The following is a 14,760-nucleotide window of genomic DNA, read 5'->3' as shown; positions in this document are numbered from 1 at the left end:
CCCCCCCCCCCCCCCCCCCCCCCCCCATGTGCATTCACTCGAGTCTCGGCATTTGCCACTCATATGTGCAAGCGTTCGCCTCATCTCGCGCGTGCGTCGTGCTCCGTCCATCCTCTGTAGGAGAGCCTCCGCCAGTGGTGCATCGTTGGTTTTCAAGAAACATTTTCCGCCTGGCTGCACATCAAGGTGCGCCCACTGCGTCATTGCCCATGCCTGCAAAGGCTGAATGCCGTGCTTCTTGCCCTCTTCCCTTGTTGGCTTGTTGCGCGTCAGAGACGATTGGTATCTGTTGACGTGGACAACCCTTTGCGATTCTGACCGACCTACCCTGTGCAACTCAGGCGCTGCGCGTGTTTGTGGAGAGCGTCCTTCGCTTCGGCTTGCCCCCGGACTTTACAGCCACTTTGCTCAAGATCAACAATGGCAACACCCGCAAGGTCCGACAGATCCTCGGAGAGGAGTATGCAGCCCTTGACCGGGCCAATGCTGCGGGAGCGGATGTGGTAGATATCCCCGGCGTCACCAACCAGGGTGAATATTATCCCTATGTCAGCTTTGACGTGGAGCTGGCACACTTTGTCGACAAGAGGTAAACGGGCGAGACTAGTCCCTTGAGCCCGGTGCCCCTGTTATGGCCCCCCGTCCTTCCATGGGCGCTCTCGTGTGTCGTATTCAGATGGATGTACATGTACACACAGACATGATTTTGGTCACTCGGTCCCATTCTCTCTCGACCCGCACGTTGTTCTCCGTTGTCTTTCTCTTTTCTTCGTTCTTGCTTGTGTAGTTCCCCTCCCCAATCCTTCCTTTTGGTTCCTGCATGCTCTGGGCCCCGCTTGCCTTTCTTCCATTGTTGATGACGTTTGTTCCCGCACACGCGCCAACTCTGGTGGTCTTCTCCGGTCTGTCATAAATCTGTGGCCTCTTGAGGTTGCGACTTTGATCTCCTAGATCTTGAACCCCAAATTGACTCTTCAAGTCGGCACCTGGGGTTCTATTTCAAAGCACATAATATGTTCTCCTCTAGTCTATGCTTTTTTTATAGCCCCTGAGTGAGGGAGGTTCACGTGAGAGTGCTATATACGAATGAATCTCACGTCGTACTTTCAACGCCGTGAGTATCAATAACTTGCAAATCTCGCAATCCCAGGTGCACTTGTGTGGTAACCCAATCAATCCATTCTTGCCTTTGGCACAGCGGGCGGACTATTGTCTGAATGACGCGATGCACGACGAGCACAGAAATGCATCTGATTCATCTTTGCCAGAAAATCCTCAAAAAATCACCTGAAAATCGAAACATTTTGTCAGCAATTTTCGACTCGAGGTGGAAGCTCTTCCGAGTGGTTTACGGTGGTTGTTGACGTTGTAATTTGCAGGTTTGCTAAATCCGGTTCGCTCCTTCGAGGTCTGCAGCGCGTCCGAGCGTCGCCAGGGGCATCTCGTTGAGGGCAAAGTACCACACATACGGGTCTGGCAACGAGCAACATTGAACATGGCTAACGTTCAACAGTTTCCAAAGACGCCGATCTGCCTGGTGAGGTGTTCGCACCCGTTTGAAGTTTTTATCTGGTCGCTCTGCTTCCAACCAGAGGATGAGTCGACGTGCCCTGTCTCATGCGGACACGAATCCAATTGTGGCCAACAGGAAGCTGAGCTGCAGGAGCTTCGTGAGGCCGCAGAAGGTGAGCAGTGTGCTGCTCGGCAGCAAGCTCCCAGCATTTGCCGCACTCTTGTCGTGACGTGGTCAGGGATGGGACTTTATCGTCGTTCATCATGTGCGTGTCCGGTCGGGTCACCTTTCTTCTAGCTCTTCTGCATACCATCTTCGTGATGCGCAGCAAAGCCCACGTATGTCTATCACGCCTTGTTTTCGATCAGCTTCTTGCTGTGGCTTTGTTCCACCTCCTTGGCAAGCCCATCTTCAGCTCACAGCTTAGAGTGGGAGTCGGGCTGACGCAGCATTTGATGATTGTGTGTAGGTCCGCACGGTGGATGCCACCTGCCCCAGTCTAGAAAACGTTACGTATCTCAAAATGTTGATTGATGCGGATCACTTTGCACCGATTCACACGGAAGTGGATGCGTTTGTCGCCAATTTCGTCAAGAATCTCAAACGAGAATCCTCTGGTGAAGGTCAAGTTAGTGCCAACAGGCTGTATATCGAGTCGTCCTCTTGTCCCCTTGTTCCCCAACAGCCAGGCATGTGGACTGTGTCTTGTATTGCAACTCGCATGGCTTACCCTCAGCGCAACTTAGATTGAGGTGACCTTTTTTCTCCGACGCAAGCGCATGCTTTTCGCCATGGATGAGCAACCGTGGGAGCAATGGCGGTTTCGCTTCAAGATGGTCTCAGCCCAACAACAAGGTGCCAGAAGTTTCCTCACACCCATTCTGCTCTGGCCAGTCCGGCCACCAGCATACCCCGCCCCTCAGTCCTCTCAGCTCGCTCTCACACCTTTTTGTTGGCGTCCACTTTGTGGGTATAGGTTATCAAAAGTACCGGCAGGAGTTCTCCGAAGTTTTGCGCAACGCACTCAGTGCCATCTCCTTGGATCTACTGCAGTGCGTAGTTGTGCTTTTGCAAGAAAAGGCGCTGGGCGTCTGGACTTTGATAGCTCAGGGTTGCACTCGTGCCTCATCCTTTTGCCAACGTAGTTCCACGGAGAGTGTTCCAAGCAAAGTGCCAACCAGCGAGCTCTATGATTCGACCGTGGCCAACACCTTTTACAACAATGTGAGTGGGCCCATGGTTTTAGCTTGCTGTGTGCATGACATTGTTCTTTTGTAAATTGTCTCATCATACCTCTTTCTGCGCTGGAAACAAAAATTCTCAGATGCGCGCCATTTTTCCCAGCCAGACTGGAGGGGTGTCAAATCCCACCTATAACAGGCTGCTGACCGGCTTTATGTCATGAGAGGTTTCATACCATTTACCCCTTATCATCCTTAGCGAGCTGAGCTCTCTAGTTTGTGTCTCGTCTTTTTTTTTTTTTTGCAACGAGCAACATTGAATATGACTACTGTTCGACAGTTTCCAAAGACGCCAATCTGCCTGGCAATGTTCGCTTTGCATATTGCATGAGTAACATGGCTTGAACGTCAAGCAGCTGACATGTGAGAGGAAAAAAAATACAGCGACGGTTTGCCAAGTAGGATTGGAAAACTGAAGTCAGGGGCCTCGGCTTTGCCATACGGGCGGGGCCTGGCCGCAGCAGCGCCAAAGGCGCAAAATACAGAGCAAAAGAAGGAGAAGAAGAGACAGAAAGTGGGGGACGACACAGAGCCAGCTGCATCCAATGAGCTGACGCGATTATCAATGCAACACGCCGACCAAGGGGAGCGCACAAGGATGTACAAAAAAGGTGCAGAGACGCGATGAAACTAGTTGATTTATGCCCAGTTGCGCTTGTCGTTGAACCACGCCTCATCCTCGGCCGACATTTTGCACACCTGGTGTGTAATAAATAATATTGCCCCCCAAAACTTTCACGTGAGTGCGCAGCAATTCGATGGAAAGAGGCATGGTTGCGAGGTGGTGGTTGATGGAAGACATTGTGTGATGGAAAAGTGTCGTTGCATGGCGCACCTCAGCGGGTGGAGGCATGTTACGCTCCCATTTGGTACCGTCCAATGATGTGGGGGCTGCGAAAGGCGACAGCATGACCATTGGCGCACAGGAAGACCCAAGGGGAAACAGAGTGAGCGGGCCAGGCGGGGTTCAGGCGGCGGCCTAAGCAGGGCAAAGCGGTTGGCTGCGAAGGCGAGCCGGCTTGTCTGCTCATGCTCAACGCACCGACATAGGGGTTGGGGTGCTTAATCTCATCCAGCTCAGCCTGCGCGCAGAGGGAGTAACCATTCAAGTGGAAAGATGATCAAATCGTCCATGGAATGAGACAAGGGTGCAATGCATGTGGTCAGGGGCTAATCATGGGCAACCATTAATGCCAGTGCTGCCCAGCAGGGCCGCGTACGATTCAAGTTGATCTGCTCACCTCGCCAGCCTCCACGAGCTGGGTGGCCTTGACAATGTTCTTCTCAAAGCGGGTGGCTTCGAATCGTGCACGCAGTTCCATGGCCTTTTGGCGATACATGCCACGGTCCACGGTCCATGACAGCAGGTTCTTGAGGCTGTGGCGGTACAGCTTCAGGACTCGCAGTTGGTGTGCAGAGCTCATGGTGATGATTCCTGCGGAGCAAAAAGCTATGAGCTCAGCCACGCACCACCTCGAAAAAAAAAAAAATAGCGCTGCGGCAGCACATGATGAAGACAGCAAATCAAAAGCGCAAAGAGTTGAACAGAACAATGCCAGCTCCATCAAGTGGGCCGCGTTCTACAACGTCACAGTACTCTCAGGCCAAGAGCACGGCGCCGCTGCCGCTCTCCAGCAGCAGCTCGCTGCCACCACCAACCAACCTGCTTGAGATGCTTCAATGACAAAAAGGAAAACAGCGGGAAGAGAGAAGCGGGGGTAACTTTATAGTTGACACTGAACAACTGACCCCAGCACTTCTACCAAATGTAATGAAGGATTTTCTGGTCAGAGCTGTGTGTGTGTCGTCAGATCGGATTTCGTCTCCGACTGGGTTTGCTTGTGGCACTGGCGTGCGTTCCCGCTCGCCCAGTCTCGAAGCGCGGGTGAGAACGCTGCTCTGGAGCTGGTGGGGGCATGCGGTTGGCTTGAGGCTCTGGTCACCTCCCGATGCACTTTTTGCCTGTGCAAACACTCTCGTCTCATTCGCGACCTCTGGCTTGCTTGGATCCACTGTTGTTGCGGTCTCTGCGTTTTCCAGTATTGGTCTGAGCTACCACTTTGGCTGTCGCTGCGGCAGCAGCACAACAGCATTTCATTAGCGCCGACCACACCGTTTGTCGATTGGCAGCCCCGCCACCAGGCGACTGACAAGCATGGCCAGCCTGAAGCAGTTTCTGCGCGAAGCATATTCGCCGAGTGTTGTCCTGCTGGCCTCGCCCGAGGCGGATCAGCTCGCTTCGCGCAATGACCTGAGTCTCGCCGAACTGTTGAGCCCCTTTTGTGATGTGCCGTGGGGCGGTGAGTATTCTGCCGCCAGCCCCGTTCTGCTCGCGACTTCTTTTGCTGGTTGCAGTGGTCAATATGACGGCGATCTTTGGTCTACCACCTGACCATGTGCTCTTCTTGTTGGTACTCGATGCTTTAGTCAAGGGGCCGGATGGTCGGGCCAAGGTTACTACCATCTCCATGCGCCTTCGCGATGCGGTCAGTTTCGCCGACACTATCTCTGATGCGTGCGCAACTGAAAGACAATTCTCTCACTGCCATGCTACATCAACTCACCCCGCTGTCTTGCCTGCTTCGTCGAGGGTAGCGGGATTACGTGCCGTCGAGCGATCGCCGTGCGCACACGCTCACCTCAAGCGTTGTACACCACAACCCAAACTTGGACGAGTTGTGGGCTGACCCAGCCGAGCTGCAGCCCCACAATACGCCCTGGTTTGAGGCATATCGTAGCCATTACTTGCGCACTTTTGAGCCCGTGGACTTTGAGACGATCAATCACCCGGTGGCCGCCTTGGTTGCTGATGCAGCCCACAACCCCGCTTGTGTGGCGGATATGGTCGAAGCTTTTCATCCAGCCAAGGTCTGGCCATAGTACATGCTTACTTGAGGGACCAGCTCGGCTCAGCATCAAATCGTGGGCTCATGCTGACAGTCCCAGGCTCATCCCACATGTCACCTGCACTGGCATTAGCCCTTGGATCTTTATCGTAAATATGATTTCATGCATCAAACCATTCCGGCCGTATATTTGCTTCTCCACGAACCGGACAAGTGCTCTCTGGCTCACGCCGAGGAGCGCCTCCAGGTCCGTGTTTACGTCTACTTCTGGAGTGGCGTTTGTTGATCTGCGTGCCAGCTGCAATCAGTCATGTACTCACCATGGTCACGACCACACCCTGGCAGGCGCTGCAAGCTGCCGTGAATGGTGCCACGTGTGTCCTGCTGACTCTTAATTCACGGGGTCAGTCAATAAGCGCTTAATCTAGATGTAGTACCTGATTCTTTGTGTTTTGTTGTATATGTGTGTGTGTGCGTGCGCGCGCGCACACACACACGCACACACACGCATCCTCTTGTATTTGTCTCTGGTTGTCTCTCCTTTTTCATCTCTTCTGAGGGTGTTGGTTTCCTTGCCCCTGACTCCACTCACCCGATCAATGTTGATCCTGCCCGACAGCAGCCCAAAAAGAACAGACAGACAGCCAATTGGCTGACATGGTTTCCGAGGAACAATGGTTTCGCTGCTTGCCCGATGTAATGGCACGCCGAAAGGCTGCCATGGCCAACGCTCATCGTCGTCACAGTCGACGTTCCTCGTCCAGCTCCTTGCGCCGCAGTCCTGGTGAGTCCTGATCCCTCTCTTGTTTGCTTTGAAGGTGCGTTCATCATCGTTCATTTCTTACGTTCTCGACCATGATCGCCATCCACCGTCTGTGAAGCTTCAGAGGCCTCTGATCCCCTCAGCTCGATGGCAGCCGAGTCAGAGGCCCAAGCTGAGCTTGGTCCTTCGGTGCGTCTTTCAACTCGAGGCTGTGGGGCTACTGTGTCCTCTGGTGCTTGTTGTTCAGTGCGTGTATACTTTGTTTTTGCTTCACCCATAGCCGGACCAAGTCGCCCAGGCTCGTGTGGGACGTTTGCTCACTTCAGAGGACGCGCAAAGGTTTGAAGGCCTCTTATGCCGCCTCATTAGCGTGCGAGAACAACCCTTTCGAGACGTCTGATAACCCACAACTTTGATATTGCGCATCTTGTGTAGAATATCTCGTGCTTTGGAGACGCTCATGGTGCAAGGCATCCTTCCGCAGCTGCAACGCAAGGTGGCTGAGCTTGAGGACACGGTGCGTACCTGTGGCGTCTCGTTGAGTCACTCAGCAGTGGGCAAGGCACATCTCACTGATCCTTCAAAAACCAGGTGGCAACGGCTCGCAAGGGCAAGAGTTCCTTCAAGTTGCTCAAGCTGTGGGGTAGTAAGGCAACATCGGCTGCCAGTGATGCTGGCTTGGGTGGCAGCGTCTATGGCATGCTCTCCACGGAGGCGCAACAACGTCGACTCGCTGACCTGACCTTTTTTCTTCAGGTATATGATCTTGGTTCTGATGTTCCGGGTACTTGACATTAACCGGGCGCAGCAGCCGTATCTGGCTCGCGTCAGGGTCACACGCCTGTCACCTCAAGGCCGTGGGAATTTACTTGCGTTCGGGCCCACCTTTGAACCACCCATTTCCGACCTTTCATCTCGCAATTCTCATTGTCCTGGTGTTGCGCCCTCGATCCCTTGTCTGCAGAATTACAAGAGCGCAGCTTCACATTACTCACAGCTGCGTAAGGATTTTAACAACGACAAGGCCACGCGCCATGCTGCCTCGGCCAGTGAAATGTTTGCCGTATGCATGAGCTTTGTCGACGTACCCACGGCAGACCAGACTTACTTTGACAAGGCACTTGCAGCCTTTTTACCGGAAAAAGGACTGGGTGCATATGCCATGCGCCTGGTTCTGACCTATACACATGTGCTCCAATCGCGGCGCCAATACAGCGAGGCGGTACGAGCCGGCGCTGGGCAGCACACTTGCTGGTCATCAGATCCACTGCCGTTCACGCGGGGACCTGCTGCCGCCTTGTGTTCCGTGTAGATTGTACTGTGGTTGCGTCTCTTGCGATCCAGCTCCTTTCCCGGACCCCTCGATGCGGGTCTCGTCTACGAACAAGTGCGCTGTGTTCCTCTGCGCCATGGTGTGGTGCTTGCAAGCTACAATGGGCCATGGCTGAATTTCACCCATTTCTTTCAATAGGTTGCCGAGCTTTACATCAAACAACACCCAAGCGCTCATCGCAAGGCTGCCTTCAACTTTATTCAGGCGGGCCACTGTTATGCGGGGGCAGCCGCCTCGAGCTTGGCGCTGCGTTGTCTCCTTAGCGGCTGGCATATGATTAAGAACAAGCGATGGGGCCTGGTGGAGGCTCGACTCCTCACCACCATGGCGCGCCAGACGGCCTACTTGAATCATTTTTCCGTAAGATTTTGCTGAGAATTGGTTGTCTATGCTGGCTTTTTGATGTTTGTAGATGAATGGGCGCCACCATCTCACGTGCAAAAAATCCTCCTCTTCCTTTCGTGCCATTGCTATCCGGGCTGATTCAGTACACTCTTTACTGTTTTGATCACCTGGCGCGCCTGGGTGCCACGCTGTCTGCTTCCAAGCAGCAAGCCTTAGTTCGCGATTATCTCCAAGCCTCCAAGTTCGTTTGTGCAGTTTGTGATGGCCAGCCTGCATCGTGAGGCAAGGGGAGCCTTTCCCGACAGGGCTAGCACTAGCCCAACTTGATGCATTCTGACTCAATCCGCTTAATACTTGTCTATTGCGCCACCACCATTGTCAACAGCAAATTTCGACAGGTACACGGAGATGTGTTGCAACGTGCGGGTGCAGCGCAACCAAACTTTGAGATCCTGCAAACAATTGCGCTTCCCGACATTCCTTCGCGCGACGTCACGATTCAGTTTGCTGAGCTGAGCAACTCGACACAAGATGACTACGCTCTACAGCTTGATTCGGTCTGTGGGATTGAGCCGCTTTGCTGGTGTATCTTGTTTAAGCAATGCCAACCAGCGGACCGTGCTGCTCAGCTGCGTGCGCTCACCTCGGCCGCCGCTCTCTTGAATAGCCTGCGTGGCAGCGCCTGCAGGATGCCTTGAGTGCCAGCTTCAAGGCGCCTTGTGTAAGTTGAAGGGTGCGACGCCTTTTGCCCATGGATCTGGGCACCTCTTCTCACGATGATGTGGCTGTATCAACGACGTGGCAGGTGGTCTTGCCGGGCGCCCTATCCGCTCTGGAGCCCGTCACATTGGCTCCTCTAAGCGTAGTCAATGAGAGCCTGATCATCTCTCTGCTCTTGCGCAATCCGCTGCAAACTACCCTCCATCTTGCTCAAGTCGCATTGATTTGTGACTTTATTGAGGCCGGGGCTCAAGCAGAAGACACGGCACAGCAGTCCGCAAGCACAGCTCAAGACGACGAGCTCCTGGCGCGCGCGCGCTTTGTAGCGACGCGCACCTGCTCCTCCAAACCTGCTCTTATGGAAAGCACTTCGTTGGTAGAGGTTGCTCTGGGGCCGGAGCAGGCTCTGCCGGTGGCACTTTCTGTCACTCCGCTTCGTCCAGGCACCCTAATCTTGAAGGGATTGCGGTATGTCATTTGCAAAGGGAGCTGAGATCTCTTGTTCGGTCTTTTTTTGTGAAAAGAAGGATCAAGTCAAAAAAAAAAAAAAAAAAAAAAAAAAAAAAAAGAAAGAAAAAAAAAAAAGAAAAAAACGCAAACTCAATGTTGCCACTCTGGGTGGCTTGTGGGTGTTCCTGATTGTGGATTGTTTAGATACGAACTACGCGAGTCTGGTGTGGCTGTTGCCGGTGCCACGCTGTTTGAGTTGCAGGGCAAGCGTTTGAATACCAAGCCCGAACACTTTACCGGTCCGAGAATTTTCCACCGCTATGTTTTGGCTGCTATGCCAGAGCCGGTCTCGCAAGCCTACGAGACAATTTCGTGTGCCTCATGGCAGGTTATGTTGGGTGTGTAGAAAAGCACTACGGCCCAGATTTGCGTTTGCAGCCGCGTATTGTGCCCCCTACCCCGCGCGTTGTATTGGAGGTGAGCATTGTGAGCATTTGCTCTCTTGTGCCACAGCTACGCACGTTGTTGTGCTTTTTCCCCTATTATTCTCAAATAGCTCGGCTCTCTGTACCCTCATTCCTTTTGACAACAATCATGTAGACACGCAGGCTAAAGCACGTGGTGCTCAAGGGGGAAACGACCTCATTTGAAGTAGCGGTAAAAAATGTTGGCGACGAGCCCGTTGCGCAGTTGAAGCTAGCAACGTCACTGTGAGTCACACCAAACGCACGCCTCAGACCTGGACCAGCCACTTTTTCCTGACATCTGCTGATCAAATAGTGGCAATTCTTTCCAAGTTTTGGACCCAACGACGGCAAACACGCTACTGGTGCGAGGGGGTGGTGGTGTTGGTGGCGAATGGCAAAGAAGGCGATTCGCTGGAAGGATATGATAGGGACTCTAGGTTTCCTGCGGGTTCATCAGGGCCTTTATCAATCTGCTGTCGTTGATCTCAATTTTTGGCGCTGTTTTGCGGTGTGCATGCTCTTTTAGACCACTGCGGCCGGCGAGCGAGCGGTTGCGGTGCCCCTTCCTCCGGAAGGCATTGCCGCGGGGGCCGAGCTTGTTGTACGCTGCTGGGTGACCCTGGATTCACCCGGTGATCATTGCCTAAGCCTGATGGCAGGCTATGCGGGCGCGCAGCCGGCGGCCGAGCTGCCCTTTCGTACCTCACGCTTGGCCGAGCGCATCGTTGTGCAACCGAGTCTGCATGTTGAAGCCGGATTGGCTCTACATGGCCAGGAAGAGGCACAGGGATTCCTGACATTGCGGTTGCGCTCGCACTTGGCCAACACCGCCACCATTCGGCGCTTTTGCCTGGTCAACACTGACTGGGCACTCACGCCTAGCAGCCAAGGCAATCTGCCTTCTGAGGTGACGGCCGATAGCCACCCCTTGGTGACCTTACCTTGCGTGCGGGCTTCAGCCCAGCGCCAGAGTCTGGATGCCGTGCTGGCAGACGAGGCGGACAGTGCAGTTCTGGCAGCTGAATGCAATCGCCGGATGCCCAATCAAGAACCATTTGTTCTGATCATCTGGTCAGACTCTCACGCCCAGGTCGAGCGGGCAGTCACCACGTGCCCCCTCACAAGCTGGGATCAGGGTGCGTTTTTTGTCCATCACGAGCAGATCAGCCGTCAACAGAAAACTTGATCAGCTTATTTTCTCACACTGGTCATGCTTGGGTCGCTTTATCCCATCATTGCCGGCCATAGGTGTGGCGCTCAACGAGGCTGTGCATGTGGTCTTGGATTACGAATCAGTTGTCGTGCACGACTTTTCAGTCGATCGGTTCGTGCCTGTTGCTTTTCCCTCACTGCCATCGTGGTCGTCAGGGATGAACATAGTGAAAGGCTTGTCTTTTGGCTGTTCCGTGAGGGATCACATCTCATGGGTGGTTGGGTCGTCGTTCCAACGTCCACGTACTCAACCTGCTTGTGGGCACTTAGGTGCTGTCGTGTCAAGGTGACGCTCAATGTATCCAATCTACCGCCAAGCGACCGGCAGAGCCATGTCTGCTGTCGCGCTCCTCGCAACACAACTGGATCGTACGTTGAGCCTGCTGGGTCGTTCATGTCGTTCGGGCTGGAGCACATCGGGTCGGAAATGCCGGGCTCATCCTTCAAGCTTTACTCATCGACCTGGTTGTTGCTATCAATTACGCTACAGAGCCAACGCCACGGGGCTGTTTTGGCCCGGCAAGGTCAGCATTGTGAAACGTCTTTTCACATGTCACGGATTGCTTTGGCATGTATGTCTCTCGATCTGTTTCTGATCTGTGCACCAACGTGTTGCTTGTGCGTAGACTGTGCGGCGGCAGGCAGCCAACAACACCAATGACGGCTTGACGTTTGTCTTTGAGGCTTGTGTGACGAGTCCAGGCACCTTCAACCTTCATGGTTTCCATGTCTGGCTCGAGACCTTGGCAGATCCGGCGACTCGGCGCGTCATAACGACGCGCCTTGATGACCAATTTCTTGTCGTTCTGGAACAGGCTGCTGCCAATGTCCCAACACCCTCGTCGCCCCTTGCAGAATCTTCGCAGGCTTAGAATGTTAAATGTTGGTTCATCATAAAACCATGACATTCCAGATTTTCGTCGTTCAAAACACCAGTTGTACTCAAAACGACACACGGACAGACACCTACAACTCAGCGCCAGTGAATCATCACACACTCTCCCTCTCTTCTCTCTTTATTACTTTTCCCTTGTTGGTGTTGGTGTTTTGCTTTCGAGGTGAGCCGGTCGAGGGTCGGCAGGGCTGTGCCTGTGGCCTTGATGGCGAGACACGGTGTAGGCGATGGGGACAGGACACGACAGGGCTTGGGGAGGGCGATCATCAAGTGACGTGCTTGGCAGGATTTGTTGGGGGTTTCTCTTTGTTGTTCAGCAGAAAGGGGGATCGGAGGTTCCGATCAGCTGGGAATGATACTGAGGCTGACCGTTTCTTGCCGATGGGGATTCAATGTGCCTGCCATCTTGTTGACTTGGTCTGGCTACAGGTCAATAAACTTGGAAGAGTCTGCTCGCCTTTGGCGTGGAGGTGCTTTGCTGCCCGCAACGCTCGTTCACGATGGAGCACAAGTTTGCAGAGAAGCTGACGGTGCTGGCCGATCATGCCCACGGGCTCAAGTGCCGATTGGCTGTCTCACTCAAGGTTAATCCTTTTCATTTCTGTTCACGTTCGCTGGGCGCCATTGCCAGATGCCTTGACCGGCTCGTGTGCATCTGCTATGATCGTGGCGTGTGTCTCACCCGAAAACTTGTCCGCCTCTGCCTCAGTTGCTGAATGGGACGGAGCGACCGGGCATCCTCAACGAAAAGCTTTATGAGTCCCAAATCAAGGCAGCCGTCAAGCGCTTTCCGCACGTGGATTCGCTCAAGGTAGAACACTGGCTTATTACCTCTGCATGCTCCGTCAAGGTGAACCCACTTTCACACACACACACACACACACACACACACACACACACCACACACACACACACACACACACACACACACACACACACACACACACACACACACACACACACACACACACACACACACACGTAATAACCATGCCCCTCACGGTCAATGTGCTTGCTCCACTCAGCCCGCAGATGGATTTGTATCACAGCACCGCGAGGAACTGGGGCGCACCCTCGCCTCGCATTACTACACCATGGTCGATCTGCTGGAGTTTCAGGTCAGCACATTTTTGACCCATCACCCGTCGGTCTAATTCATCATCACCTGGGTACCCCCCCTCACGGTCTACCTCGTGCCACAGCAAAACATGATGGAAGTCTTGACCAGTCTCTCCGCTGAGACGATGATTTTTGATGTGGTAAGGAATCATCAATGCCGAGTGTTGTGCGTGCACGTGTGCCGAGGAGTGCGAAAGTTTGAATCGGCATATTCTTATCTATCGGTGTGATCCTCGGTCGGGAACACGACACAGGCTTTGAACACGGAGCTGACCACCAAGTTTTTGGATGTCATCACTTCCTACGTGGCTTGCTTGCTGATGCTATCACGCCTCGAGGAGCGCAAGAATATTGCCAGTTGCTTCACCACCGTCTGCGAGCTCGAGCGCAAAGCCCCGTACGTTAATCACATTCCTTGATGCCCAAGCCTCTTGTGTTGGGGTTCAGGTTTGCATTCTTTGTTCTCAGCATGCGAATCGTTTGTTGGTTCAACTGCAAGCATGCCGAATGACTCGCACCCTCATACATCATCAATGACGCCGTGCATTTGGTTAGAGAGCCGTCTTTTCCCCGCCTGGCCCGCTTTTTGATGGAATTTGACGCGCCGCTGAAGCTCCTGCCCACCATTTTCGCGCCTTATGAAAAGGTACGGATCGTCTAAAGGGAAGCTTACGTGGCCGGCCCGTGTGCGGCGAGCTTGCCTCACATGTTGCACACTTTTCGTAGATTCTGGCGCAAGCGCTGCACTCTATGAGCAAGCACATTGCCATGCACTATCGCGATGCTGCTGCCTACCGTAAAGATCATGTGCTGAGCGTCTCCAACAAGCCGGCCAACGTGCGTGCTTGAACATGAGCCTGACTCTTCCGTTCCTGGCACACGTGCATTGAGGTTTTACAGACGGGCAATGCTCATCATACCGCTTTTATACGCGTTGTTGTGTTGGTTGCATGTAGATGAAAGTGCCTCATAGGAGCCCACACGCTCTGCTGGACTATTTGTCCATTGATCGAATGTTGCACTGGGTTGCACTCGGCTATTTGACGGTCTGTGCCCTTTCTTCGCCACTTTTGATTTCTGTCAACTCCGGTGCGCCGTGCCAAGGCTGATGCTGTCCATGTGACAGGTACCACACGAGCTGCTGGCCGATGAGGTGTTTCAACTCGTGGCCGTGGCCTTGGGCGACAGCTACGTCTTCACCCTGCAGGGTACCCAGACGATTGATATTCATGCCGCCTACGAGCAGCTCATCGGTTTCCTCAAAGAGGGTAAAAAGATGGCCAAGGTCAAGGTGAGTTTGATTTCCGGTGCGGTCCTCGTCATTCTTTTCGTTTGCGATGGTCCTGTCATTTTAATCTCGGAATTCTGCTCTAGACGGCCTGCCACGAGTTGATCAACACCGTCGTGGCCAAGTCGCCATCATTTCATGCAGATCGCCGTACTTTCTTGCGCAGTGCTATGCACCAGCTCCTTTCCATTTTCCGCGAACAGCCCGGTCTCATGGGTCCTCAGGTGCGACGACTTGCGGTTGTAGTTTTGGTTGCGCGTGTTTCGATATGCTTCTTCCATCGGCGGCCCGCTTTCCCTCTTTGCTTGATGCTCACGCGCCGAGGCACTGCTGTGCAGATGCTCGTCCTGATGAAAGCCTTTTCAATGGCCAAGGACGAGATCAACTGGCTTCTTCGACATCAGCATGCCCGGGTTCCAAAGGCCAAATCTAAGCTTGACCCTCGCACGCTGCAAGATCCCAAAGTAGCTGAGCTTCTCTTCTACATCGCTGAACTTCGCCGTACGTGTTCAATGGAACCCGCTCGTTTGCACACTTTGACGCAAACTGCGCCCCCCCCCCCCCCCCA

At 53.7% G+C, this 14,760-nt stretch overlaps 3 protein-coding genes across 3 annotated transcripts in view; 2 read left to right on the top strand and 1 right to left on the bottom strand.

Annotated features, from left to right (window-relative positions):
- Positions 1 to 593, top strand: part of MONBRDRAFT_9843 (uncharacterized protein) — a gene marked incomplete at both ends in the record, with an annotated part of 2,689 nt that extends 2,096 nt beyond the window's left edge. Inside the window, one exon of the mRNA XM_001747563.1 lies at positions 342 to 593. Within this exon, the coding sequence (XP_001747615.1) occupies positions 342 to 593 (252 nt within the window). The remainder of the gene's footprint in view (positions 1 to 341) is intronic.
- Positions 594 to 3,608: 3,015 nt separating this feature from the next.
- On the bottom strand, positions 3,609 to 4,178 carry MONBRDRAFT_27131 (uncharacterized protein; the record flags this gene model as incomplete). The annotated part of the gene is made up of 3 exons (XM_001747467.1): positions 3,609 to 3,733; positions 3,797 to 3,836; positions 3,996 to 4,178. The coding sequence occupies 3 exons, from the start codon at positions 4,176 to 4,178 to the stop codon at positions 3,609 to 3,611; spliced, it is 348 nt and encodes a 115-aa protein (XP_001747519.1).
- A 2,142-nt stretch (positions 4,179 to 6,320) lies between these two features.
- Positions 6,321 to 14,760, top strand: part of MONBRDRAFT_37880 (uncharacterized protein) — a gene marked incomplete at its 5' end in the record, with an annotated part of 12,360 nt that continues 3,920 nt past the window's right edge. The window contains 15 exons of the mRNA XM_001747562.1: positions 6,321 to 6,384; positions 6,507 to 6,552; positions 6,799 to 6,880; positions 6,955 to 7,119; positions 7,328 to 7,585; positions 7,835 to 8,056; positions 10,205 to 10,814; positions 10,927 to 11,084; positions 12,495 to 12,596; positions 12,811 to 12,903; positions 13,159 to 13,301; positions 13,460 to 13,550; positions 13,631 to 13,741; positions 14,031 to 14,195; positions 14,279 to 14,416. Coding sequence (XP_001747614.1) covers positions 6,321 to 6,384; positions 6,507 to 6,552; positions 6,799 to 6,880; positions 6,955 to 7,119; positions 7,328 to 7,585; positions 7,835 to 8,056; positions 10,205 to 10,814; positions 10,927 to 11,084; positions 12,495 to 12,596; positions 12,811 to 12,903; positions 13,159 to 13,301; positions 13,460 to 13,550; positions 13,631 to 13,741; positions 14,031 to 14,195; positions 14,279 to 14,416 — 2,448 coding nt within the window. The remainder of the gene's footprint in view (positions 6,385 to 6,506; positions 6,553 to 6,798; positions 6,881 to 6,954; positions 7,120 to 7,327; positions 7,586 to 7,834; positions 8,057 to 10,204; positions 10,815 to 10,926; positions 11,085 to 12,494; positions 12,597 to 12,810; positions 12,904 to 13,158; positions 13,302 to 13,459; positions 13,551 to 13,630; positions 13,742 to 14,030; positions 14,196 to 14,278; positions 14,417 to 14,760) is intronic.

This window comes from Monosiga brevicollis, genomic scaffold, assembly GCF_000002865.3.
Source record: "Monosiga brevicollis MX1 MONBRscaffold_17 genomic scaffold, whole genome shotgun sequence".
Classification (NCBI taxonomy): Eukaryota; class Choanoflagellata; order Craspedida; family Salpingoecidae; genus Monosiga; species Monosiga brevicollis.
The sequence above is the reverse complement of the archived record's forward strand: the minus strand, read 5'-3'. Positions and strand labels throughout refer to the sequence as shown.